The 27,887-nt window shown below is 32.1% G+C and overlaps 2 protein-coding genes across 2 annotated transcripts in view; both read left to right on the top strand.

Moving 5' to 3' along the window:
* On the top strand, positions 1 to 897 carry LOC130676352 (uncharacterized). Its single transcript, XM_057482506.1, has one exon. The coding sequence runs from the start codon at positions 1 to 3 to the stop codon at positions 895 to 897; it is 897 nt and encodes a 298-aa protein (XP_057338489.1).
* A 13,309-nt stretch (positions 898 to 14,206) lies between these two features.
* The window catches only part of LOC130676633 (tubulin alpha-2/alpha-4 chain-like), a 43,950-nt gene continuing 30,269 nt past the window's right edge, over positions 14,207 to 27,887 (top strand). The window contains exons 1-2 of the mRNA XM_057482984.1: positions 14,207 to 14,345; positions 25,064 to 25,286. Coding sequence (XP_057338967.1) covers positions 14,343 to 14,345; positions 25,064 to 25,286 — 226 coding nt within the window. The 5' untranslated portion in view covers positions 14,207 to 14,342. The remainder of the gene's footprint in view (positions 14,346 to 25,063; positions 25,287 to 27,887) is intronic.

Below are 27,887 nucleotides of genomic sequence, written 5' to 3'. Positions count from 1 at the left end.
ATGTCATTATCAGTTAATCTTAAAGAAGATCTAAACTGGTGGAACAAAAATAGCCAATTTGGTCAAAATCCTATCAGAACATCACAATACGTGAGCGGAATCTCATCGGATGCGTCATTATTAGGGTGGGGTGCTTTTTGTAATGGAAAATCGGCGCATGGCTGGTGGAATGATAAGCAAAAGAAGCTCTTTATAAACTATCTTGAGTTATTGGCAAGCTTTTATGCTCTCAAGTCTTTTGCGTCAAATTTAAATAGTTGTGAGGTCTTACTAAGACTAGACAATACAACAGCGATATCTTCTATCAATCGAGCTGGTAGCGTTCAGTTCCCAAGACTCAGTAATTTGTCAAGGGAAATCTGGGATTGGTGTGAAACTAGAAAAATCTGGATTTTTGCTACCTACATTTCATCAAAAGATGACTTTTATACAGATGCAGCTTCTCGATTGACTAATATAGATACGGAATGGGAGCTGTCTCAGAATGCGTTTAATTTAATAACCCAAAAATTTGATCCTTTTTCTATCGATCTGTTTGCCACATATGAAAACAGAAAAGTAGAAAAATTCTGTTCTAGATTCCCGAGTCCAGAATCTTTTAGAATTGATGCGTTTACGATTTCTTGGAAAAACGAAAAAATTTACGCTTTTCCCCCGTTCGCCCTGATCACACCGACCCTTGAAAAATTTATTACCGATAAAGCTGAAGGTGTTATCGTAGTACCAAACTGGCCTACCCAGCCCTGGTATCCGTTACTCCATTCGTTGCTCAAGGATCCACCCTTAGTATTTAAACCAAATAAGAAATTATTGATTTCCCCTGGCAGATCGAAAACTCATCCTCTATCGAAGACTCTTTCCCTGGCAGCCGTATACTTGTCAAGCAAAAATATTTGAATAAAGGACTTTCATCAGATGCTGCCGAAATCGTGCTAAGCTCCATCACGAAATCTACTCTCAAACAATATGAGAGTTCACTCAAGCACTGGTGGTCTTTTACAAAAGAAAGAAACTATGATATCCATAACGCTGATGAATTTAAAATAATAGAATTTCTAACCTTAAGATTCAAAAACGGATGTAAATACGGGACCTTGAACTCGGATAACGCTGCCATTGCACTTATTACTCATGAAAATCACTCAGAAGAAAAGTTAACAAAGCGTTTCATGCGAGGTATTTTCAAAAAACGCCCTACTCGAGCAAAATACGACACTACCTGGGACGCAAATTGCGTACTTGAATATATAGACACAATGCCGGATATATCAAAATTAAATATCAAAATAATATCTGGAAAATTAGTAACATTGATGATACTTGCTTCAGCTCACCGTTTACAGACGATGGCCTTGATCACTATAGATAATATTAAAATATCTGTGTCGGCAATAGAAATTAAAGTTCCTGAATTAATTAAAACCTCGAAACCAGGAGCCTTTTAACCTAGCTTAATCTTGTCATTTTTTAAACAAAGGCAAAGTGTATGCGTTGCCGAAACCCTACTACAATATTTAGATATGACAAAAAATTTAAGAGGTGAACTTAAAGGCCTTTTTATCTCAACTGTGAAGCCATATAGAGTTGTTGGTGCTCAAACCTTGGGGCACTGGGTTGAATCATTTTTAGAAAAAGCGGGGATAGATACAAGTTTTGGTGTATACAGTGTAAAGCACGCAGCTGTGTCAAAAGCCAATGCCAAGGGAGTGGATATAGACACAATAAGACGCACAGCTGGTTGGTCAAAGAACTCATGAACATTCGCAAGATTTTATAACAGACCAATACTAAGTTCAAATAAGATATTTGCACGTAATGTTATTTCTTAAAAACTTACAATACTTCTGCACTGTAAAAAAAAAAAAAAAAATTTCAAATTTTATTATAAACATTGACTTTAAACATCTACACTTGTAATCATCGAGAACGAGACGTCGTAGCATAATGAACCGATCAAACGAGCTCGCCGAAGGCAAGCGAAGTTCGATCGGTATTATGCGAAGACGTCTCGTTCGAAGATGATTACATCCCACCCCTAATAGTAATAACCCTTGCATGGCCCGTAATCATCTTTATACACTAAAATTTGTAAATTTTTTTTTTTATTATTTTGTTTTTGATTCTTCTCAATGAGAATACTCTAAAATATGAGGTAAGTGACGGCGAGCGCCACTGACTATAGTGGTCGCACCCATGAACTAAGAAATTTAAACTCTAAATGTTGTGGAATCGGACATAGCTAGCGCTACTACACTTGTAATCCTCAGAAGAGGTGTTGGCGCCCTCTAGGGGGCGTCAGACCAAGCAAGTACCACCCTCTTCGCGGGTTCTGAGACTATTACTCCAACCGTTAGCGGTGCCCACTTGTTTTGCACCTTGTAACATGTGGCAACTCCGTGGTTGCAGGAAGCCAATAGGTACCTCTGCGCGGGTGAGACCTACCCTTTTGACTGTCTTCAACTTCTAAGGTATACAAGCCCGTACAGAATGCTATCACAAGCTATAGTTAGCAAACGATAATCACTTGGTGATGACGGTAGAGGGCAATCTATAATAGTTGCCGTCCTACGATCCAAGTGGGATAATGTGGAAGAAACCCTTTTAGGGTAATGAGTTATGCTGCAACTCACCACTTATCTGCAGCCTGTAGACCAATACAGGTAATTGGTACCATGGGGGCCCCGTTCCAAGCCCCATTTCGGCCAGAGTCTCTTTATTTCCTGGGATGGAAGGGATGGGGGGCCGAGTGAGGTAGGACTCGTGGTGGCTGTGGTTAGATACCACACGCAATGGGGATTTTTGATTATACCCCCGGTAAATGTCCACTCTTGGTTTCCACTGAGAGTGTCGTCTGGGTAGAAGAGATGGGATTACGCAACGCGAGTATGCCCAAAAGGGCGAGGCCTCGGCTTCCGGTTGGCGGAAGCGGACTTAGGTCCACGTTACATTAATTAATTACACTTGTAATCATCTTCGAACGAGACGTCTTCGCATAATACCGATCGAACTTCGTTCGCCTTCGGCGAGCTCGTTTGATCGGTTCATTATTCTTGCTTGGAGTAATTTATAGTGACATTCATAATTTTACATTTTTTAATTTTTATAACAGGAGAGCTCATATTTAGTGTATCTGATGTTTTTGTTGATTTTTCTCAAATTTCATCTTCCAACGTTTGTTGTCTTGTACTTTAACTTGTTTCAAAATTCAAATTCGAATCTGGAGTAGGTGAGAATGGAGTTTCGAAGTCGAAACTGTTGATGATTTCAAGATCTTCAGATGACAAGGGTAGAGTTTCTTTCTCGGCAGGCGGTTCATAGGTGGCTTTTGAAGTTGATGGAGTTGAATTTTGTCGATTCAAATTGTTTGTTGATCTGTCGGTGGTAAGATTTTTGTTGACCGGTGGTACATTTTCAGAATTCACAATTTTGTCATGAATTTTTTTTTTTATTGTGAAGTGAATTTTCAATGTATCCTTGTGCAGCACTGCTTGACCTCCATCCGCCGTGCTGCATAAGAGTAGTGAGATTAGCGCCAGCATTCGCAAGCAGTGTTGTAGAAGTCCGTCTGAAGCAGTGTCCTGTGTAACTCCTAGGCTCTGGCAAGTCCAATAACGTCGCTATTGATTTTGGTACCTCACTCACTATATTTACCAATAGGTTGACGGGTGCATTTTTTCTCATTGTAAAATAAAAAAAATAATAAAAAAAATCGGTCGATTGCGGTGTCATCGGGTTTTAAAGCTGCATATTTACGATCTTTATCGTAGTACTCGTCCTTGATAATGAAACTTCGCGGATAAAAATTTTTGGTATCCCGGACTGAATCTATAAAATGGGAACCAGTATCCTCAACATCGTTTACTGTAATCTTGCAGTATTCACCGGATCTTAAAGCTCCACGGAATCCGAAAATAAGGATAACCTATAAAATAATTTTTATATATAAATTTATGTAAGTATTAATTTGTACATAAAAAAATTTGTGGATAAATTATACATATTTAATTGTATATATCTTAATATTTATTTTTATATTATTTGTATATATATTTATTTACTCGATCGTATATATATATATATATATATATATATATATATATATATATATATATATATATATATATATATATATATATATATATATATATATATATATATATATATATATATATATATATATATATATATATATATATATATATATATATATATATATATATATATATATATATATATATATATATATATATATATATATATATATATATATATATATATATATATATATAGTAGGGCGTGCCAAAAAAAATCGATATTTTTTTTTTTACTCTCCCACGAAAAATTTGTTTGTCAAATAAGATCGATCAGAAGACTATTTTCTTATGAGCATGACATTAAAATAAAAATAACTAGAAAACAATGCGGAATTCGAAAAAACTTTATTCGGTATAACTTCTAGGAAATAAAATTGTCTACAAAAAAGGTCCCATAATACACTGGTCACAGAAATTAAGGGATAGAAAAAAAATCCGAAATTCTTAGGTGATTTTCAACATGCTGTAACACGGTGAAAAATGGTCGTATAAAAAATCTAAAAAAAGCTAATTGTAGCCTCAAGTTTCTAGTTTTCAGATCTGGACCTCAAAATTTTTTATCATGTACGGTTCCGGAGTAATCATGAGAAAACCAACGAAAAAAAAATTTTCAAAATTTTTGCTGGTCTTTCAATACCTCTATGGGCGACAATAAATTTTTTTGAATAATCCGACTGTCTGACTTTTCTCGGAAATTTTATGCCCTTTAATTTGGTGGCCTTAAAAAGTCTCTACGACGATTTGGCGCCGAGTTATCATTGATCAAAGCAAAAAAGTCCGTTTTGGCTTTGATAATCAATAACTCCGGATGTATTGGTCGTACAGAGAATGGAAGCAGGGTTTTGAAAACTGGAAAACATTCTCTATAAGGCAAAATTAGTGGCATTTGATAGAAAAATTTTTTTTAAAGCGATATTGTTTGGTAAAAAACAGGTCAAAATTCACAAATTTAAGGATATTCGGAAATCTTGCTATAACTTTGGATATGAAGGATGAACAAAGGATATCTTCGACTTTTTTTCAACCTCAAAGTGTTCTGAAAAAACCCTGGAAATTTCAAATCGCTGCGATTTTTCTTTCTTAGTGCCCCGAAGCTTTAAATTTATCGATTTTGTCAAAAATCACCATAATTGGTAGGTTCTCGGTTTTTGTTCATTTTTTCGATTTGAAAATGGTTTTTTTACCGATAATCTTCATTTCTTTGATCTTTTTTAGATTTTTTTAGATTTTTTATACGACCATTTTTCACCGAGTTACAGCATGTTGAAAATCACCTAAAAATTTCGGATTTTTTTTCTCTCCCTTAACTTCTGTGACCAGTGTATTTTGTAATAGGTCTGATAGTTTCGCCGGAAAAGTAAGAAAATCTCAAAATGTAATATGAATTTGACTTCAACCTCAAATAACTTTTGAACAAATAGATTCCTTAAAAAATGATAAGAATCTTTTTTTGTAGAGCATTCAATTCCCTCCAAAAATATGCCTGCCAATTATTCCTATGACGCATCGTTAGCTACTTAAAAAAATCAGAAGACGTAAAAAAAATTTTTCTATGTTATTCTTATGGGAAATAGAAAAGTGCAATGCGGACAATGTTAATATTAATATTAAGAGCTCTAATTTTTACAGGCGTCTTTTTTTTATCTAAACGAAACTTTTAAACCTGTTTAGAAGAAAAAAAAAATTGGTTTGTTTTTTGAATCACCCTAATATATATATATGTATATATAGTAGGGTGTGCCAAAAAAAATCGATATTTTTTTTTTGACTCTCCCACGAAAAATTTGTTTGTCAGCCCTAAAAAAAAATTCAGTTAAAATTTCAGCCCTTAATTTCAATTGTAAGAGGTCCATCATCGATCTCAAAGTTTTCCCATTTAAATAACATGGGAAAACGATTTTTTTACATCATTTATGGCTGCAAACTGTGAAGATTTTTTTTTTTGACATACTTGATCAGTAAACCTACTTAAGCAATAAATTGTCTACAAATAAGTCCAAACAATCAAATCCGTGCACTCAATATTTTGTCTATTAATGATGTTAGAATATGCGAATTTTACGAAAATTCGTTATTTTTACATCTGGAAACGAAACTGTTCGTTGTAGAAAAAAAGTTAAATAGTAATTTTGTAGTACATTCGATTCTCTACAAAATTGCCTTTAAGACCTTTTTTGTATGATGAACAGATCAATAGTTATGAGCTCTCGAAGTCTTATTATTCAAATTATTTACTAATAACAATTAAAATATTGACTAAAAAAAAAAAAGTTGAATGGTAATTACGTAGTACATTTGATTTTCTACAAAATTGTCTTTAAGACTTCTTCTGTATGATGAACAGTTCAAAAGTTACGAACTCTTGAAGTCTCATTATTTGAATTATTTATATATAACAATTAAAGTATTGAGTATAGACAACAGTTATTTGAAAATTCGGTAAAAAATCCCATACACTAGGAATATACGCGGAAATTTTACCTTCCACAGCTCAATAAATTTGAGCTCCAAAAGTCTCAATTATAGATTTATTTAAATTATCAGTTTAACCTATTATCTGTTGAGAATAATTTGAATCAAGATTCTGTAGCACTATTTTAAATATATGAAAAAACTCGTAAAAAGTCCGTCATACCATTAATAGTTGATTGTTTATTTACTTTTTCTATTCCTTGATTACAAAAATCTAAACAAATAAATTTTTTTTTGTTTTAATTAAAAAAATTCTGTCTCTCGGTTGACCCTGCGGGCCAGCCTTAAAACTTCCTGCATTCACAAAATTTCCTTCTACATTCATTGTTATATGGTTAAAAGATTTTTTTTTTTAATTGTCAGCATCTGTCCAAAAATGGACCAGACGAAAATTTTTTTTTCTCATTGTCTTTGTTTTTGAATGTAGTTTTCAGAAAAAAATACAAAAAAATTATTCAGGTGATCCTTCTATTTTTAAACTTGATTTTTCGAACAAAATTCAAATTATTTCGAGGATTACCATTTAAATTTTTTGTTTTTATTTTTTTTTTTCCAAGTTTGAAAGTTGTCTGAGCACTCAAAAATTTTTAGCATGGTGCTATGAGAAATAACGCTAGTTGTAAAAATCTTTTTTTTTCAATTGGAAAAAAAAAATATAAATCGAAACAACATCACTCTGAAAAAATTTGAGGATCTGCAGAAAATGTGAAAGTTTAATATAAGAAAAAAAAAAATCAAAAATGGTCAACATCGAAAAATTTTTCATTTTTTCTAAAAATCTACAAAAAAACAATGAAGATAGGTTGCAATAATTTTTTTGTATTTTTTTTTCAAAAACTATATTTAAAAACAAAAATTTTGAAAAAAAAAACATTCCAATCAGTCGAATTTTGAAAAAGTTATAGCTATTTAAAATAAAAAAAGTCATTTTTTTCGAAAATTTTCTACTTTTTTTCGCTTGGGTGAAAAAATTTAAAAAATTATGAGAAACGTTTTTGATGGGGTAGAAAAAGAGAAATAATTTTCTGCCAAATCTAAAGGGGTCGGCTTCAAAAGTGGTCGATTTGGCGTGGAATACCCCATACATACGTGCGTAAGAGTCGACGCAGATATAATTGCGCATGCGCAATTCTTAATCCCTAGGGAACAAAATGCCACTTTCTTTCCGCTTTAGCGGGAAACAAGTCGAACTTTCGGCGTCGGTATGAGAAAAAATTTTTACTTGCGATTTCAATGGAAAAATGAATATTCATCGAGCTCTTAGTGGGACTGAGATTTCGAGCGGCTCTTTTGGAAGCATTTCTTTTTTTTTTACTTAAAACTAATTTTTGAGACCATAAGAAAAAAAAATTTTTTTTAAATATCCTAATAGATATATCCCGAGTCGAAATTTAGAGCCGATTTAGAACCTTCTAAAGTCGGATCTATTTCGGACTTTGAGGCTCGAAATAGAGTCTGTTTCTATGTTAAATCAAGTCCAATTTTGGTCCCTGAGGTGCTACAAATTTCCGTTTTCAGCACTTAAGGGTTCAATCTAGGACCTGATGAAAATTACAATTAGGTTCGATTTTGGACCTCTGAGCCCTATTACATAGTAATAATAATAATATTAATAATAATATTCATACACTGAACAAAAAATTTTTCTCTGACAACTAAATTTTAGTTATGACAACAAAATGATTTGATTGTCCATTGCCAATCATATATTTGGTTGTTTTAACAAAATAATTTATAATCTACCAACAAAACAAATTATTGGAAACCACAAAATGTTGAGTAGAATAATTTGTTTCCTTGACAAATACTTTTTTTTGTACTATGACAAAAAATTTTCAAGGAAATTCTAATGTCATAGTGTAATGTGTAATACAGGATACTTCTATATTACTATTAAAAAAGGGTTATCGTCACTCTGCTAATGTTGAGCGGCAACCCGTGTCCCATAAATGCTTCAAGTTCAGAATATAATAATTCTGAAATAACTTTCTTACCAGGGTTACTACAAGTGGTGGGCGCGATCTAGTGGCGAGCACCGAACTACTCTCGCTGCTGCTGCCTAGCACCATAACATTTTAAACCAATAATTATCAGGTTTAAATATATATTTATTAACCTCAAACAAATATATATATATATATATATATATTTACTCTAAATGACTATATTTTTGCGTTTCTAAGTAATATTTATTAGGGTTAATATAATAATACACTTATCCAAAAAATTAAAGGAACAAGAAAATTTTATAAATTTTTTAGTGATTTTTGGAAGGCCGTATTTTGGTGAAAAATGATCGCATCGAAAAAATAAAAAAAGCAAATTGAAGCTTGAAATCTCTAGTTTGAAGATCTTCCAGCAAAATATTTTTTTGAGCCACGGTTTTTGCGGAATCATAAGAAAAAAGTCGAGACAAAATTTTTCTAAATTTTTTAGTTTTGTTTTTTAGGTCTACGGGGCCGGGAAAAATTTTTTCAAAAAAACGAATTCATGGCTCGTTTAGGAAATTTATTCAGCTACAATTTGCTTTTTTTTGTTTCTCTGTACGACAATTTGCTGCTGAGATATCAGCCTTTAAATGAAAAAGGAGCCTTTTGTCTTTGATTATTGATATCTCAGCAAGTAATGGTCACACAGTAATTTAAAGGGCAGTTTAATAAACTTAAATGAATTCCCTACAAGCTACATTTTCGATTTTTTCAAAAAAAAATTTTTTTTCATCCTTGACATCCATTTGAAAAACCCACAAAAAATAGCCATTTTCTGGTTTTTTAGTCAACTCATCGCTACTCTGCAAATATTGATAAAAAAAATAATGTTGCCAGGTAATTTTACAGCTTAATGTACCCCCAAAAACCCTGGAAATTTTCAGATTGATCCATTGAACCGTTTGTCCGGTCCGATTGCTCAAAGTTTTGCAAAACAATTAAAGGAACAAGTTTTGTTCCTTAAATTGTGTAATCATTACCAAAATGAAAAAATTAATTTTTTTCGGATTTTCTTTCATTTTTGCGTTAGTTATTCAGTAAATGTAAGGTCAAGAGGAAAAAAAAAAAATTTTTTCAGAAAAACGAAAAAAAAAATAACCCCCCGAACGAAACGTAAAAAAAAAAAAATGTAAAAAAATTCTTGTTTGGTCTCGTTTTTTGGAAAATTTTTTTTTTTCCTCTTGACCTTACATTTACTGAATAACTAACGCAAAAATGGAAGAAAATCCGAAAAAAATTAATTTTTTCATTTTGGTAATGATTACACAATTTAAGGAACAAAACTTGTTCCTTTAATTTTTTTGCAAAACTTTGAGCAATCGGACCGGACAAACGGTTCAATGGATCAATCTGAAAATTTCCAGGGTTTTTAGGGGTACATTAAGCTGTAAAATTACCTGGCAACATTATTTTTTTTATCAATATTTGCAGAGTAGCGATAAGTTGACTAAAAAACCAGAAAATGGCTATTTTTTGTGGGTTTTTCAAATGGATATCAAGGATGAAAAAAAATTTTTTTTTGAAAAAATCGAAAATGTAGCTTGTAGGGAATTCATTTAAGTTTATTAAACTGCCCTTTAAATTACTGTGTGACCATTACTTGCTGAGATATCAATAATCAAAGACAAAAGGCTCCTTTTTCATTTAAAGGCTGATATCTCAGCAGCAAATTGTCGTACAGAGAAACAAAAAAAAGCAAATTGTAGCTGAATAAATTTCCTAAACGAGCCATGAATTCGTTTTTTTGAAAAAATTTTTCCCGGCCCCGTAGACCTAAAAAACAAAACTAAAAAATTTAGAAAAATTTTGTCTCGACTTTTTTCTTATGATTCCGCAAAAACCGTGGCTCAAAAAAATATTTTGCTGGAAGATCTTCAAACTAGAGATTTCAAGCTTCAATTTGCTTTTTTTATTTTTTCGATGCGATCATTTTTCACCAAAATACGGCCTTCCAAAAATCACTAAAAAATTTATAAAATTTTCTTGTTCCTTTAATTTTTTGGATAAGTGTATTTTGCTTTAATATTTATTAGGGTTTGTTGGCACTAGAAAATAATTTAGTTATAATTGACTATTGAATAAATATTTTCTTAACTTTACCAAATGATTTTATTATCTTAGAGAGAGAATTATTAATGTCACCCAAATAGCGCCTATTAAATCATTTGTTAAAAATGTCGAAATAAATTATGTGGACGTCCCAAATAAATTTTGGTTTAACAGAATTCAGCAAAACCAATTTAATTGTTCAAAGAGAAATTTTTTCTTAATGTATTATTAATATCATTAGCATTATTAATATTATGATTAGGAATAAACATTATGATTAATAATAAAGCCACATTGTATTTGTTTCCAAAATATTTGTAATTGCAATGAATATCACTTTGCTATTATTGGTGAAATTACAGGTACACGAAAAAAAGAGCAGTTGAAAAATTACAGTTTCGTATAGTAGTAAAGCGCTCCGAGTCTGAAACTGTAAAAATTACATATTTTATCCGTAAATTTTACAGAGATAACAAATATTACAATTTCAAACTCGATATTGTCGATTTAAGTTGTAAAATTTGCTACTTAAAATTGTATTAATTTTATTACTACAACAAATTCCAAAAATTACAGTTTAAGCTTTAATGTTTAAAGATTTTTGCCCCGAAAGCCTTTTTTAATGTAGAAACTGTAATTTTTCAACTGCTCTTTTTTCCGGGTAATGATGAATTTGTTGCTAATGGGGATCATTTCTTATATGACAGTAGATCATTTTTACAAAAATGCACTGAAGCTGATCATGTAAGAGCTATCTTAGCTGAATCACTTATTACACCATGCTTTTATATAAAAATTGATAATCAATATTTTGTAGCAGTTTCTATAAGCAGTAAAGAACGTGAGTAAATTATAATATGTATGCGGAGTGATTAAAATTTTGTTAATAAATGCAATTTCATTTTTATCAGGTAAATGAATTAAACTAAAATTTTTCGCATTATTAAGGTTTACAATTTAATTAACCACCTGCTTATCTAACTATTGTATAACAGGGCTATGCTGCTACTCTGGTCGTCCTTTTTAAGGGCGCCACTGGAAGTAATAACGGCCTCCCAGAGCCGGATCTTAGATCATCAGGGTCATTGTAAATTAATTAATTTGCAAGAGAAGGAAGAGGAAGGATAATTTATAATTATTAACACTTTTTTTAAATAATAATTTTAACCTTTATTTGTATGACTTTATAAACCTTTTTATACCTTATAGACCTGATGACCTTATAACACTTATAAACCTTATTACTACCGTCAACTACCTTTGACGTTTTCTTCTAAAACTTATTCTCGTCAACTACCTTTGATGATTTCCTAAACCTTAATTAAGCCAACTACCTTTGGCATCACACACACACTCACACTGAGTCCCCTGGACTTATTATACACACACACACGTGACTCAACTAAACCTTAACTTAATCCTCCACGCGGTCACCAAGACCCTCTACGTGGCTAAAACTTTATTTTTATTCCCGCGTGGTCCCCTGGACCCTCTACACGACTTTTACCTTAACAATTAATTCATTCACGCGGTTCCCTGGACCCTCTACGTGATATAAAACCTTTACAACAATTTCACGCGGTCACCTTGACCCTCAACGTGATTTTAACACTAACAATTTTAAAATCACTAACACTATTTTCACTTTTAACCCACACATTCTTTTAACAATTTTCCTTTTACCAATATTAAAATCCTTCGATTCAATTCACCGTTTAAAATTACAAATCAATTATATACAACCAATTAATCGTCCTTCATCAACAATAAAATTAATTAATTAAAATTTAGTTTAAAGATATTTTTATTAATTAATTAATTTTTAATTAACTGTCTCACTATTACTTTTATTAATTTCCATTTTAGTAATTATCTGTAACCACAATGAATTTTCCGTCAGTAATTTTCAATACCACATTTACCCGATCCTCACTCGATTCTTCAAAGTATGCGTCACTGACTACTTTGGATTTTCCTTGATTATTTACTGTTCTGTTCAGACACTTAATTTTCTTTTATTGTTATTAACTTTAATGTATTATTTTCTATTATTTAATAATTTTAATTATTGATTTATTAAATTTTATCTCAGACTTTTCGCGTCTGTTAACTTTGTCTTATTTAGTTATTTAACGGTCTCTTTATAAATTCAAATTATTTATTCAATTAATTTTATTTCATTAATTTACTTAATGTTATTTATTTAACTTAATTAATTACTTTTATTTAACGCGGACTTGACCACAAAATTTCTGGCTTGTGTTGTCACACAATAGGCCTAGAATTTTCTACGACGCAATAATTCCGGCAATGGTATGGAATTATGAACGACGCGCTGGATCCGGCTGAAGGGCCTGGATCTGGTTAGACAAACGTCTGGCTTAAACTAATTTTAACAAAATTTACACTAATTAATCTATTACGGGCCTAGACGCGGATTTACCCCGACGAACGATTAAGTATTTTTATAGAATTGAATTAATATTCTGGCTTGGGCCTAGAACAATTAATTTCATTAATACCTGATTTTATTTTTGATGTTTTCCGGTGGCTTTGTCTCCGTCTGGTGGTTCGTCTCGTCAGGTTCCTTTGGCTCTCCGTCTCGTTCGTCAAAGTTCCAAATTTACTTGTACTCTACTGCGTTAATTCAGCGTCTCAATCCTCGGTTGGTCTGTCCGGTTGTATGTGTAGGTCTTGATGGTTACCCGGCCCTGCCGGTTCTGTCTTTGTACGTCTTGATGGCTACCCGGCCCTGCCGGTTCTGTGTTCTCTCTGCTGCTGTCTTACGTTTTTAATAATTTCGCTCGAGTATCTTCGGTGGCTGTCGGAAAACCACTCCTCTACTAATTTATGATTGGGCCTAGCGTAAGAGTACTTTCAATCAGCGCACCCAGCGACAAGTCGAAAAACTCATTAAATTGCTCGTTTGGGGTTACGGGCAGGGTAAATGACCATCAGCGAAAAATCGCGATTTTGGTCAATAAAATAACTCATTTTCCCTGTTACGATTGTTATTAATAAATTTCGTTGCATGTAAAAAAAATAATGTTTATAATGAATTTTAAAAAATCTTTAATTTTTTATATCATCATAAATAATTTAATTATAACGAATCGAAATTTATTACGGAACTAATATTGTCGGACTTGAAAGTTTAAAATCGGACTTCTCAGTGATTGTTCGGACCTCTGGGTTCAAAGTCGGAGCTAGAGGACTACAGAGCTCTAAATCGGATCTATTTAGGGCTAGAGGGGCCTATATAGGCTCTAAATTTCGACTCGGGTATATATATAAACTTTTGAACCAATGGTATTTTTGGAACTTACTCGACTAGTTGAGACAGAAAATAGTAAAATTTTTGGATGATTGCGTCATAAGAACAAATAGAATAGTTAATAGATTCCTATGAAATCCACTAAAAAATCAATAACAATCATAAATTCTTGAATTACTGTTATAAATAGAGATTCATAACTTTTTTAAAGAATTTTGCTTTATCATAGGTAATGACAATGACATGTATACCACGATCGATTAATGTGAATAAATATAGATATACACTGCTCTACTAGCACATAAGCTGATACTATAGTTTCGTGAATCGTAAACCTTTCACCAGGTATTGTGGAAGCATCCTCTATGAATGTAAAAAAATTGTAGGACTGAACTGTGCCGACTGGTCAGTTGTTAGGCGTATTCGCGCAAGACAGTATCAACTGTGCTAATTTAAACTATCACTATGGTAAGTTTTTATTAAATTTTATTTTATTATACCTTTTCCAACTTCACGCTAAGAAATTTGAAAATTTTGAAAAATTCAGGAAGTTATTGGTTTCGGTCCGATTTCCGAAAATCGAATTGCTATTAGATCTTGACGTTTTGAGATTCTAGGAAGCTTTTCTAACAAATTTCAAGATGATGTCCGAGTGTATGTATATGTGTACATACGGACGTATGTAAATATCGGTAACTTTCGAACGAATGAACCGAGTTTAATCGTCAAGCTGTCATTCAAAGCGGCTTGTTAATACCTAAAAGCTGTGAGAAATTGAACTTGAGCGGTTGGATGCGTTCGGAGATATTCCGAAAATACAATTTTTTCAAAAATGTTTTTTTTATAAATAACTTTTAATGTGCTCGGTAGATTGATTCCAAAATCTAATCAGCTCAAAAACTTTATAAGCCGCATCAAATGCCACCTCAACCATCAAAATCTGTTCATTCGTTCAAGAGAAACCGTTAATCAAAGAATTAAAAAATAATTTTTTTTTTGGTTTTTTTGAAATTTCTCAAAAACTACTCGATAAATCAATTTCAAAATCTAGTTAGCTCTAGAACTCTAGAAAACGCGTCGATTGCCACCTCAACCGTCTTAATCGGTCAATTCGTTCAAGAGATGTCGTTGGAGAAAAAATGGTAAAAAAAGGTTTTCTTCGAAAATAACGGGACACAAAAGTATGTTCGAGCTTGAAAATGTATTTACAACAATTTTTTCGAGCTCAAGGAGCTTGAAAACAGCGGGAAGTTTTGGGGCTGGCCCGTAGGATCAACCGATAGACCAATTTTTTAATTCATATTTCAGAAATAATTTAAATATTAATTGATAAATATTTTTTCGTGTTCGCGTTGCATTATTAAGTAGCTCTCGATCAATCTATAAATGTCCATAGTATTCGATAAAGCTATCAAAACTTTTAGTTAATGATAATTTAAGTCGAAGGTTAAACGCACAAATCATTATATACAATTTTCTTGTATTATAATGTATTTCACTATTGTTTTATAAGTTAATGATAAATAAACGAGTTTAATAATAAATAAATATATAAGTAATATCTTGAAAGAAAATTTGTAATACTTTGTAATTTTTCAACATATTCATTTAAGTTTATTTGGTCCAATAATTATTAAATAAATGATCACTTGAATATTATTACAATTTATGTTAATAACGATTATTATTGACAATAAGTTATGAATTCATGAAGCTACTATGGTTACAGTTAACAAGCTTCAAAATCGATCGTATACATGAGTTTTCAGTCACGCCAGGCAAACATGGACTTTAATAGCTATCGTAGACGTACATTGGATATATACTATGTGTTGTTATTTGCTTACGGAGCATTAAATTAATTTATAATTAACTTTCGCTAGTTCAAGGCGTAGGTGGGTGACTACTAAACTCATACTTGACTGGCTTACATATAAAACTATTGTAAGGTTTAGGTATCATGGTCTAACAATGCAGACTTACATAATGTCTTCAGTCAGCCTCGAATTAAGAGACGAACTTTGTCATTTAAGCTCATCTTATTATACGGAAAAAAAATTCTAGTTAAATTTACAATGCTAACATCGTAATTTATCCTGTTGATTATCGTAGTGGTGGACTAGATTTTCAACATCGCAATTTTACGGTGTAGGATTGGAAATTTCATTTAAGAAATAATACTTCAGACAAATAATATGAAGTCTTAAGCTCTTTAATATAAATTACGATGTGAACATCGTAAAATTTGAAGAGAAATCTTAAATAAAAGCATAAAATAATAATTGTACGGTAGTTGGATTCGAACCCGAGTCCTTTCGAGTGCTAAATGTCCGACGCCTTGGACCACTCGGCCACCACAGGGCCTACACTTTAGATTGTTTTTAAAATCCATATAAACGATTTGAATAAACAGTCATAAGTCACGAGAGTGCCTCTTGCGGAGGACGCAGATACTATTCAAAAATTACGATGTAACATCATACTTTTTATAGCTTTCATCGTATTATAACAGAGACAGCACTGCAATATTTATTTTATTAAAAAGTAAATAAAAATATTAAATATACGAATAAATATAGTTTTTAAAGTGTAATTTGCACTTACTTTTTTTTACGATGTTAAATTGTAATTTTTGAAGTAATTTTTAATCCTAAAAGTCTTTGTTAAAATTACGATATTGAATAGTAAAAAATATAACCCACATAGTAAATTTTAAAATAAGATATTTAAAAATTGACACTAATAAAAGACTAGTCCACGATTACGATGTTAACATCGTAAATATTAGTAGAATTTTTTTTCCGTGTATAAACAATTTTTTTTCGTTTTTTTCTCGATATACATGTACTAAAATAGTTGATATAATAAACAAATAGTAATGATATTCATTGGAAATAAGTGGGCTAAAAAGGTAGATTTTTTTTTGTAAGAAATATTAATGTGATATATCTGGAGTATGCCACGTCAAATCGACCACTTTTGAACCCGACCCTTTTGGATTTGGCTGAAATTTTTTTTCTTTTTCTACCCCCATTAAAATAATTATTCAGGAAGTTTTCAAGTTTTTTTACCTAACCCAAAAAAAGTTGTTTAACAGAAAGAGGCTTTTATTTGTTTGAATAGCCATAACTTCTTCAAAAATTGACTAATCAAGACTTTTTTTTTCAAAATGTTTATCTTTGAATGTTTTTTCTAGAAAAAAAATACGAAAAATTTTAAGATGACAAATTCCATTAAATTTTCACCTTTTTTGAAAAAAAAACCGGTACTTTCTCGAAGTTCACATTTCTTATTTTTAACTTCCCGTTGAGAAAATCGACGATTTTTGAAAAATTGGGAAGTTATTGTTTCCACCCCGATTTTTGAAAGTCGAGTTTTCATCAGATGTCGATGTTTTGAGGTCCTAGGACGCTACTCTGACTATTTTCAGAATGATGTCCGAGTGTATGTATGTATGTATGTGTGTGTGTATGTGTGTGTGTGTGTGTGTGTGTGTGTGTGTGTGTGTGTGTGTGTGTGTGTGTGTGTGTGTGTGTGTGTGTGTGTGTGTGTGTGTATGTGTGTGTGTAAACTCTTTGTTATCTTTAACCAATGAATCGATTTGGATGGTTGAGGTGACAATCGAAAGAGCTTGTTGGCCCTCGATTTTCCTAAAAATTTCAGATCATTTGATCAAGTAGACTCGAAAATATTGGCGAATTACGAACAAAAAATATATTTTTTTTTAGTTTTATAGTGATTTCTCAGAAACGACTTCAACGATCGACTTTAAAATCTAATCAGCTCTAGAACTTTATAAGCCGCGTCAAATGCCACTTCAACCATCTCAATCGGTTAATTTGTTCGAGAGATATTGTTGGCGAAACATATGATAAAAAACGGTTTTTTTCGATTATCTTTGAAATAACTCATCCGATCAATTCCTAAATCTAATCAGCTCTAGAACTCATTAAAACGCGCCGATTGCCATCTTAAACGTCAAAATCGGTTGATTAGTTCAAAATATATCGGCGCTGAAAACTTAAAAGAATAACATTTTATGTTATTTTTTCCGGATAAATCAAAATATAATGTGCTAATACGTGTTCGAAATCATACCAACTCTTTCTCAATATTGTCTCTTTCGATCATCAGATAATGTCATGTAACTTGTTCCTTAGTTTTAAACATATTGTCAGCAACAAATTGAAAAAACCCAGTCTTTAATGTTTTTCTCGGATATTCCATATATTATTGCTCTGACCTAAGTCAAAACTCATTCAAATCTTGATTTTGATCACTGACATTGATTTCTGCCTCAATACATGTACTTCAGAGAACATAATCGAAAATAAAAATTTAAAAGCCGCTTCTTCATTAATGATTTTTGATTCTTAGCTTTTAAACTCTAGAATAAAACGTTACTCGTTAGATCTTGAAAAGCTCATAAAAAAATGATTGCATGTGATAGCATTTTCGAGTTCAAAGAGCTCGAAAATATATTCACAGTGATGTTTTCAAGCTCCTTGGACTCGAAAACAGCGGGAAGTTTTTGAGTCCAAGAACCGACGCCCAGATTTTGTTTTTATTTTTTTAACGAAAAAAACAAACTTCTATCATTTCTGCGATTATTTCCTTCGATTTTTTTTCTATCGATTGAAAAACAATTTTTTTCTCAGCTGGGCTTATTTCACAATACATCACTGGAAATTTTCGAGGATTTACAGAAGACTCAGAGTTTAAAAAAATTGAGAAGAAAAATAAGTTTGAATGTGGTAACCCTCGAAAAAATTTGGATTTGTTTCAAAAAAGTGAAAAAATGAAAATAGAAGACACCTATGAATAATTTTTTTGTATTTTAAGTCAGAAACTACACCAAAAAAACAGAGAGAAAAAAAAATTTCCATTTGGTCTATTTTGGACCAAGTTACTGGCTTTCGAAAAAGGAATTCAACGCTTGTGACTTGGTCAAAAATAGTCCAAATGGCAATTTTCTTTTCATTCTCTTTCTTTTTAGATGTATACATACTATAGTTTCTAAGAAAAAATACCAAAAAAACTATTTATAGGTATCTTCTATTTATTTTTACTTTTTAAAATAAAAACCAAACTTTTTCGAGGGTTACTACTTTCAATTGTTTTTCTCTTCTCAACTACACTAATCCCAAAAATTAAAGGAAAGAAAAAAAATTCTAAATTTTTGGGTGATCTTCAACATGCTGTAACTCGGTGGAAAATGGTCGTAGAATAAATAAAAAAAAATGCAAATTGTAACCTCAAGTTTCTAGTTTTCCAATCTGGACTTCAATTTTATCATGCACGGTTCCGGAGTAATCCTTAGAGAACCGACGAAAAAAAAAATTTCAAAATTTTTGCTCGTTTCCCAACAAGTCTATGGGCTTCAATAATTTTTTTTTTTTTATAATCTGACCTTAAGACTTTTTTAGGAAATTTTATGCCCTTTAATTTTCCGGTTTAAAAAGTCTCCACAACGATTTGGCGCCGAGTTATCATTGATCAAAGCAGAAAAGTCCATTTTGGCTTCGATAATCAATAACTCCGGACGTATTGGTCACACAGAAAATGAAAGTAGGGTTTTGAAAACTGCCAGACATTCTCTATACGGCAAAATTAGTGGCTTTTAATGGCAAAATTTTTTTTTGAAGCGATAATGTTTATTAAAAAAAAGGTGAAAATTTGCATATTTAAGGATATTCGGAAATCTTGGTATAACTTTGGATATAACGGATGAACAAAGGATACCTCCATTTTTTTCAACCTTAGAGTGTCCTGAAAAAACCCTGACAATTTTAAAGCGCTGCGATTTTTCTTTCTTATTGTCCCGAAGCTTTAAATTAATCAATTTTACCAAAAATCACCATAATTGGTGGTTTCTCGGTTTTCGTTCATTTTTCCGATTTCAAAATTTTTTTTCACCGATAATCTTAATTTCTTTCGTCAAAAAGATCGATTATCGAAAAAAATTAAAAAAAAAATAATTTTGAAAAAAATTTTTTTTCTTTCGAAATTTTTTTTTTCGAAGATTTTTTTTTTCAAAATTTTTTTTTTCATTATATCCGCAATGATTTATCATTATCGAAAAAAATTCCTCAATTTTTTTTTACCGCTGGCTTTAGCGTTACCCAAAGCGTACCACGTGGAGGTCACTCGGTCGGATTTACACTTGCCGGCGGTAAAAAATTGGAGGCCACGGAAAATAATATATTTTAAAAATTGGTGTATTACCGTACGATGGACGGTGTGGTTCAATAAGTTATAGATCAAATTGAACGGAATATAGTATAGTACCGGATAGCTCAACTGGTAGAGCACTTGGCGCGATACCGACATGGTCTAGGTTCGATTCCCCGTTCGGTCTATCTATATTTTTCTAAACTTTTCTATAAATTATCTTATTGAGAAGGTTAATTGTACGTTTAGGTTTCACTATATTTAGAAAAAATATAATAAAATCACTATACACTAGCAACAAATTGAAGGGCGTAAAATTTGCTAAAAGAGTCATATGGTCAGATTATCCAAAAAAATTTATTGAAGCCTATAGACTTGTTGGAAGGAACAAAAATTTTGAAAATTTTTTTTTCGTTGGTTCTCTTAGAATTACTCCGGAACCGTGCATGATAAAAAAAAATTGAAGTCCAGATCTGAAAACTAGAAAGTTGAGGCTACAATTTGCTTTTTTTTTTCTATGACCATTTTTCACCGAGTTACAGCATGTTGAAAATCACCCAAAAATTGATCATTTTTCTTCTATCCCTTAATTTTTGGGACCAGTGTAGATGAAAAGAAAAAAACCATTGAAAGTAGTAATTCTCGAAAAAGTTTGGTTTTTTTTTTTAAAAGTAAAAATAAATAGAAGACACCTATAAATAGTTTTTTTGTATTTTTTCCTAGAATCTACAGAATGGGTACTTCTGAAAACAAAGAGAACAAAAAGAAAATTGCCATTTGGACTATTTTTGACCAAGTCACAGGCTCTTGAAGTAACGATATGCGTTGGATTCCTTTTTCGAAAGCCAGTAACTTGGTCCAAAATAGACCAAATGGAAATTTTTTTTATGTAGTTTCTGACTTGAAATACAAGAAAATTATTCATTTCTATTTTCATTTTTTCACTTTTTTGAAACAAATCCCAATTTTTTCGAGGGTTACCACATTCAAACTTTTTTTTCTTCTCATTTTTTTTAAACTCTGGGGTCTTCTGTAAATCCTCGAAAATTTCCAGTGATCTATTGTGAAATAAGCCCAGCTGGGAAAAAAATTGTTTTTCAATCGAAAAAAAAAAATAAAAGGAAAAATCAGTCTACTCTGGGATTGGTGGGAATAATCGCAGAATTCATGTAAGTTTTTTTTATTTTGTCAAGAAACTAAAAAAAAAAAAAAAAAATGACGAACTCCGAGAAAATAATTGGTTTTCTCAAAAAAGGCGAAAATTTCGTGGAATTTATCATAATCACATTTTTCGTATTTTTCTGATATGGGGCTGTTCATAAATTACGTAAGAGCTCATTAGGGGGGGGAGGTCAAGCTGAATCTCTATGCATGCTTACGTAGGGGGGAGGGCGCTAGTAGACAATCTTAGGTAAGCAAAATTTTCTTATTATTTCGGTAGTCGGTAACTTAAATTGCTTTTCTACGGAGATTTTAGATTAATAATTCGATTTTATCGATAAATGACATGTACAGCTTTGTTTGGTTATAAGTTGTTTTAAAGCAAAGCAGAAAGAGCGAAGTTAACATGAGTGTCCGAGTCTTTTGTTTTCGTTGCCAGTAATTTGAACAAACTTATTGTTTAATTTGTCATTGAGTACTATCTCTTAAAAAATAATATGGCCAATAACTTGCACTATTTATTTTTTCGAGCATACGTAGCTTGTTATTCGACTAAAGCCCGTGGTGTTTGTCAAAATGAAGTTAATGCTATTTGGAAGAATGAGAAAAATACATTTAAAAAAGATAAAAAAGGTTTTGAACAAAGTATTAACACTAGAATTGATGAATTGAAAAAAAATACTTCAAAAAAAAAAAAAACGACTTTACATAATTTTTTAAAATCACCGGTAAGTAAAAGATTTGAACATTGATTAAAATAATAATTGTAATTACTATTAATATCTAATATAACTGTTTAAAGTCAAATTTTATCTAAAAAGTTTTAATGAATTTTTGATCTAAATTAATTGACAGTCACTTGCTATTGAATCGACGCTGATAGAGCCAACTTCAAAACCAGCTTCAACTGAATCAGCAACAAAATCTCTTGTTTTAGCTGTTCATGATGTCAGCACCAATGTTCATAAAGATTCTGCGACAGTACATGATATCTCTAATCAAGAAGTTTCTATGATACGTCCGCGAATCTATTCTACTCCTTCACAGGACAATGTTAAAGTAGCAGTTAATTGTTTAAACCAAAGCTTAAGCAATCAGATTTTATCACGAGACATTGGACTTTCTAGTTGTAATGCAGAAAAAAGTATTAAAACTTTAAAAAAACAAATTGCTAGTGAAACGAGCAAACTCAAGCGTTTACAAAAAAATGCAACCTACCAACAAACATACAGAGCTAAGAAAAAAAAACAGTTGTTGGATTTAAAAGCTCAAAATCCAGAACGAAACGATATTGTTATTTATGAAGAACCAGGCAGACCACAACTAAGTGATCAACTCATAATTGATCATATTTTAAAAATTGTTCATCTAGAAAGCGCAGCAGATCCACGTCGACGTTCGATTACGAGTACTACGTGCAAAACCTTGGACCAGCTTCATCAGTCTCTCTTAGCCACTGATCTTCAGCTCTCGAGAAGCGCAACTTATCTTCGTCTTCAACCTAAAAATAGCAAAACCCTTGAAGGGAAAAAACATATCGTTACAGCCCCTGTTAAATTAGCTCGACCAACTGCTGATTTACACAAAACTCATAAAGATGCCTTGTTTTGTACATCAACGATTCGATCTCTGGAATCGTTAGCTTCTTTGCTTGGGCCAGATCAAGTAATATTTTTATCTCAGGTAATATACAAAAATTTTTTGTAAATTTTTTACAACTAACACTTATTTATGATTAATAAAGACTAGATTTCTAAAGATAATAATTGTTTATAACTGTAGGATGACAAAGCCCGAGTTCCAATAGGTATCACAGCTGCTAATCATCAAGCACCATTTCTGATGAGTATGGAGTACCGGGTTAGATTACCTGATCATGACTGGGTTGTTGCTGAAAGGCATAAGTTAATTCCTTCGGTCATTGCAGGTATGAAACAATGATAATGTTAAGTTACCTCATCATTTCCACATTACAATAATTTAATAATATAACGCAATAATGTTTTATAAGCATATTTCACCATAGTATAAAATTTAATTTATTTTTTCTCTAGGATGTAAAATAAATCCCAAAGGCATGGGAAATCCTAGTGCAGTTTCTTATAGTGGATCAACTTATGTGTCTATCAGAAGTGGGAAGCACTCTTCATCCACTGCTTCATCGCATGCTGCTGATTTTACACGGTTATTAGAGCTGGATACGTTTAAAGACTTAACTCGAACGTCTGATGGTACAGTTAAACCTATCGTTATCTTTACGGTCGATGGAGGACCTGACGAAAATCCTCGATATGGTAAAGTTATCACCGAAGCAATAAAACATTTTAAAAAAAATAATTTAGACGCAATTTTTTATGCGACTAATGCACCTGGACGGAGCGCATTCAATCGTGTGGAACGACGAATGGCTCCTCTTAGTCGTCAGTTATCAGGACTAGTATTACCACATGATTCTTTTGGATCTCATCTTGATTCGAGAGGTAGCACAATTGACAAGGATCTGGAATTACAAAATTTTGCCGCTGCTGGTGAAATTTTAGCATCTATATGGAGTTCAACAGTGATTGATGGTGAAGAAGTTGTATCAACGTTTATTCATCCAACTAAGTTGGAGGAGGTAACTGATCCACCTATTCCTCAGGAGTGGTATGACAAACATGTACGTGAGTCCCAATATTTCCTCCAAGTGGTCAAATGTGGTAATTTAAATTGCTGTAGCAAGTTACGAAGCGGGTTGGGCACTCTATTATCAAGTGGATTTTTCCCTCCACCTATTTTAATTGAACAGAATCAAAATTCTTTAGCAGCAGCTGTTGCTACTGATGACCTACCAAAAAATGCTGAATTTTGTAATATCTTTGTACGTTTAGCTTTGAAAATATCTATACCTTGTAAAAGTCGAGAGGTACCGTATGATTTTTACTGTCCATCTGTGCAAAAAGTTTTAGAAAAACGTACATGTTCAGTATGTAGTCTTTATTTCGCATCTGAAAAGAATTTACGACTGCATAAGCGTAATCGTCATGGTAAATTGTCTGCTGGAACGTCTGCTAGAATTAGGCCATTTGAAATAGCTGCACGACGTCCAGGAGAAATTTTGTGTATTCATGATTTAGAATCATGTAGTCACACCATTGAATGGCTCCCTGAAGATGATGTTATTATAGATGAAGAAGAAATGCCAGGTACAGACGAAAAAATGAATGAGATACCAGTAATAGCTAATTTTGAAGACTGGATTGCTTAACCATGGACCGAAATTTAAATTTAAGATTGAAAATTTTATTAAACTGTTCTAAATATTTTATTTATTTCTGTTTCAATGCTTAGTGCATTAAAGATATTAATAAATTATTAATTACACAAGAGCTGTAAAAAAAGTAATTAAATATTAAATTTAAAAAATTTTTTAATTTATTTACAACCCTAAATTCACGTATATCTTACGTAAGATTTCAGAGGGGGGTGGAGGCTATCGGTTCAAAATCTTACGAATGCTTATTATGGGGGGAGGGGGTTGTAAAATGCTCGAAATTGTGCTTACGTGATTTATGAACAGTCCCTATGTACATTCAAAGACAAAAATTTTGAAAAAAAAAGTCCTAATTAGTCAATTTTTGAAGAAGTTATAGCTATTCGAAAAACAAAAAGTGTTTTTCCGAACAACTTATGATTTTTTTGGCTTGGGTAAAAAAATTTGAAAATCTGCCGAAAAATGATTTAATGGGGTAGAAAAGGAAAAAAATTTTAGCCAAATTGATTGGGGTCTGGTTCACAAGTGGTCGATTTGACGTAGCAAACCCCATAGTTTTTTTCCCTGTCTAATATAATGTCTGATATTTATGCATATCTAGCGGGAGTGTATATCGATACATATAGGACAAGCAGGCGTTCAAATGGGCAATGCCTGCTGGGAACTTTACTGTCTTGAACATGGAATTCATCCTGATGGCAGGATGCCAAGTGATAAGACGATCGATAAAGAAGATGATTCTTTCAATACATTTTTTTCCGAAAGTGATAGTGGTAAACACGTACCACGAGCAGTTTTTATTGATCTCGAACCCACAGTAGTAGGCAAGTTATTTTGTTTTTAATAATTATTAATTTAATTTAATTTCCAATATTATTTATAAATTTTCACTGATAGAAGGATTTCTTAGCATTTAAAACGATTTCTCAGTATTTAAGAAATCATTTCTTGAACATAATTTCTTTGTATTTAATAAATATTTATTACTATTTAAAAAATGGTTTTTTATTAGTTAAGAAACCGTGTCTTAAAAAATGATTTATTAACTATTAAGAAATATTTTTAAATGCTACGAAATCTTTCTTTCAGTGCACTGATAGTTAGTAACAGTACCAGGGATATAGTATTTAAATATCATACTTGGCTTAATACCTATAAACTATTTCCCGAAACTACCGTCAGTTAGTTCAGTTACGAATAGCCTTAGAGACATTTGATTATTTCTAGTGGGTCTAATAACAGACATTATGAAAATATATAAACCGATTGATCCTGAAAGCTGGTTCCACGCTGCGAAAAATGAAAGTAAAATTTTAATTCGAATTTTGCAGCTTAACAAATAATAATTTCGAGTCCAGAGTATACATATGTTATGTCCGCCGCTGTAATTTTAATTTATTATTTGGGATTTCTTCCTATGGTAGTGATAGGAAAATTTTGACGAGCAATTGGGAGAATGCAAACAACTATAAAGAATACGAAGAAGATTTTCGCTTTCTAAACTTAGTATCCATTGCAGGCTTTCTCGAAGCCTACGAACACGAACGTCTTCAAGCTTGGTCATGTTGCATTTATTAATCGATCAATTGAGAGAAAAGATCTTGAAATTGTCTCTCACTTACCTTTCGACTAATGTTTTGTCTAACGGGGCAGGTGTTATCTCTCCAGAACTTTGCGACTCATGCGGTGTTTTCCTGAAAGAGTTGATTCAATAGGTAAGGTTAGAGTTGTAGGATAGAATCATATGTGCTACTTTCGAATGATACTCCCAAGGTTAAATTCATAATCTTTCGTTTGTTTTATTTAACTTATCAATAACAACAATTGTAAGGGGGCAGGGGTAGCCGAGCGGTTCTCTTGTGGCTCGCGTGATCACCCAAGTTAAGCAGCATCGAGCATGACCGCTACTTGGCTGGGTGACCGCTTAGCCACGCGTTGAGATCGATCAGAGGTCTCTGACCGTTAGGTGCGAGATGAAGATCTAGTGATCGGTAAAATGGGAATTTTATCGATCACTAGAGCCTCACCCAAACCAAACTGTACTGGCAATGGTTTTCTCTGTGGTTTACCTTGCTCCTATACTCCCACAGCCAAGGTGGGGGGTAGGGTATCACCGTGATGGAACAGTACAGTATAGGCACAAGTCAGGCCATAGCTGCACAATGAAAAGCAGGAAAAAAGTAAGCAGTTGCGATATAAAGGCAAAAAGTGTAAAAGGCCGTAATGGCGACTATACACTAGAAAAACAATTAAAATTAAAAAATTACAACAGTTGTATTTAAACTTAACTTATTCAATATAACTATTGCTATTGATAAAAAATACAATTTAGAATGAAATTTGATTTTTATATAATGTAATGCGTCCTTATTAAGCCTGATGGCTTTTTATATGCAGATAAACTCGACTCCAGATCGGACAAAACTTTAGCGAACTACACATTTTTCCTTAAAACTCTTAATAAAAAGGAATTTTTAACTTTGATATTCGGTTAAAGACGGCGATTCGAGGCGTTTATGTAAATATTATAAAGAGACAGCTATTATTTACTTATAGGTTTCGGGTAAGATCGTACTTCCCGAACGAAGCGACAAAACTATAGCACTAATGTAGTGTGCGATTGTTTGGTAAGCAATTTATACAATTTCGTTTTGTAAACTCTTTACGTATTTAAAAGTATTACACATTTAAAACATCAGTTTATTTTTCCATCATTCCTCGCAGAAAAAAACTTATTATTGTTCTAATTAATACCGTCAATAATTTAAAAAAACAAATTTAATGTGTCACAAATAGCAAAGATAATAAATAGATCTAGAAAAGTAATCATGAATCATTTAAAAGATCCAGAAAATTATTCTTAAGAAAATCCAGGGGGTTGGCCAAAGGTCATAAGTGATAGAGATAGACGAGCAATTTTGCGAGTTGCTTCAAATTCTGAAGTAACAGCGAATCAAATCACTTCTGCAGCTGGCGTGAAAACGATTGGAAGGAATGTTCTACGTCTCCTACATGAAGTTAAGCATTTGAGCAGAAAGAAAATGTGAAAAAAAAAACCCTAAAGTGAAAAACATATGAAGGAACGCTTATAATTCGCTGAAAAACACATTACATGTAAAAAAAAAGTGGCGTCATGTATTATTTTCGGATGAAAAGATGTTTAATTTGGATGTTCCTGATGGATATAAATATTACTATCATGATTTAAGGGGAAATGACATAGTTGTAAGTCACAGACAATTTGGTGGAGGAAGTGTTATGCGTTGGGCTGATATAAGCTTTGAAGAAAAGACAGAAATAAAATTTATTTCTGGGAAAATTAATAGTGTAAATTATATTAAATTGATCGACGAACAGTTAGCCAAATATGGGACGAAAATTGGAGGTCAGAATTATATTTGTCAGCATGATAATGCTGCTGTTCA

Source organism: Microplitis mediator, chromosome 10 (genome assembly GCF_029852145.1).
Source record: "Microplitis mediator isolate UGA2020A chromosome 10, iyMicMedi2.1, whole genome shotgun sequence".
Lineage (NCBI taxonomy): Eukaryota > Metazoa > Arthropoda > Insecta > Hymenoptera > Braconidae > Microplitis > Microplitis mediator.
The sequence above is the reverse complement of the archived record's forward strand: the minus strand, read 5'-3'. Positions and strand labels throughout refer to the sequence as shown.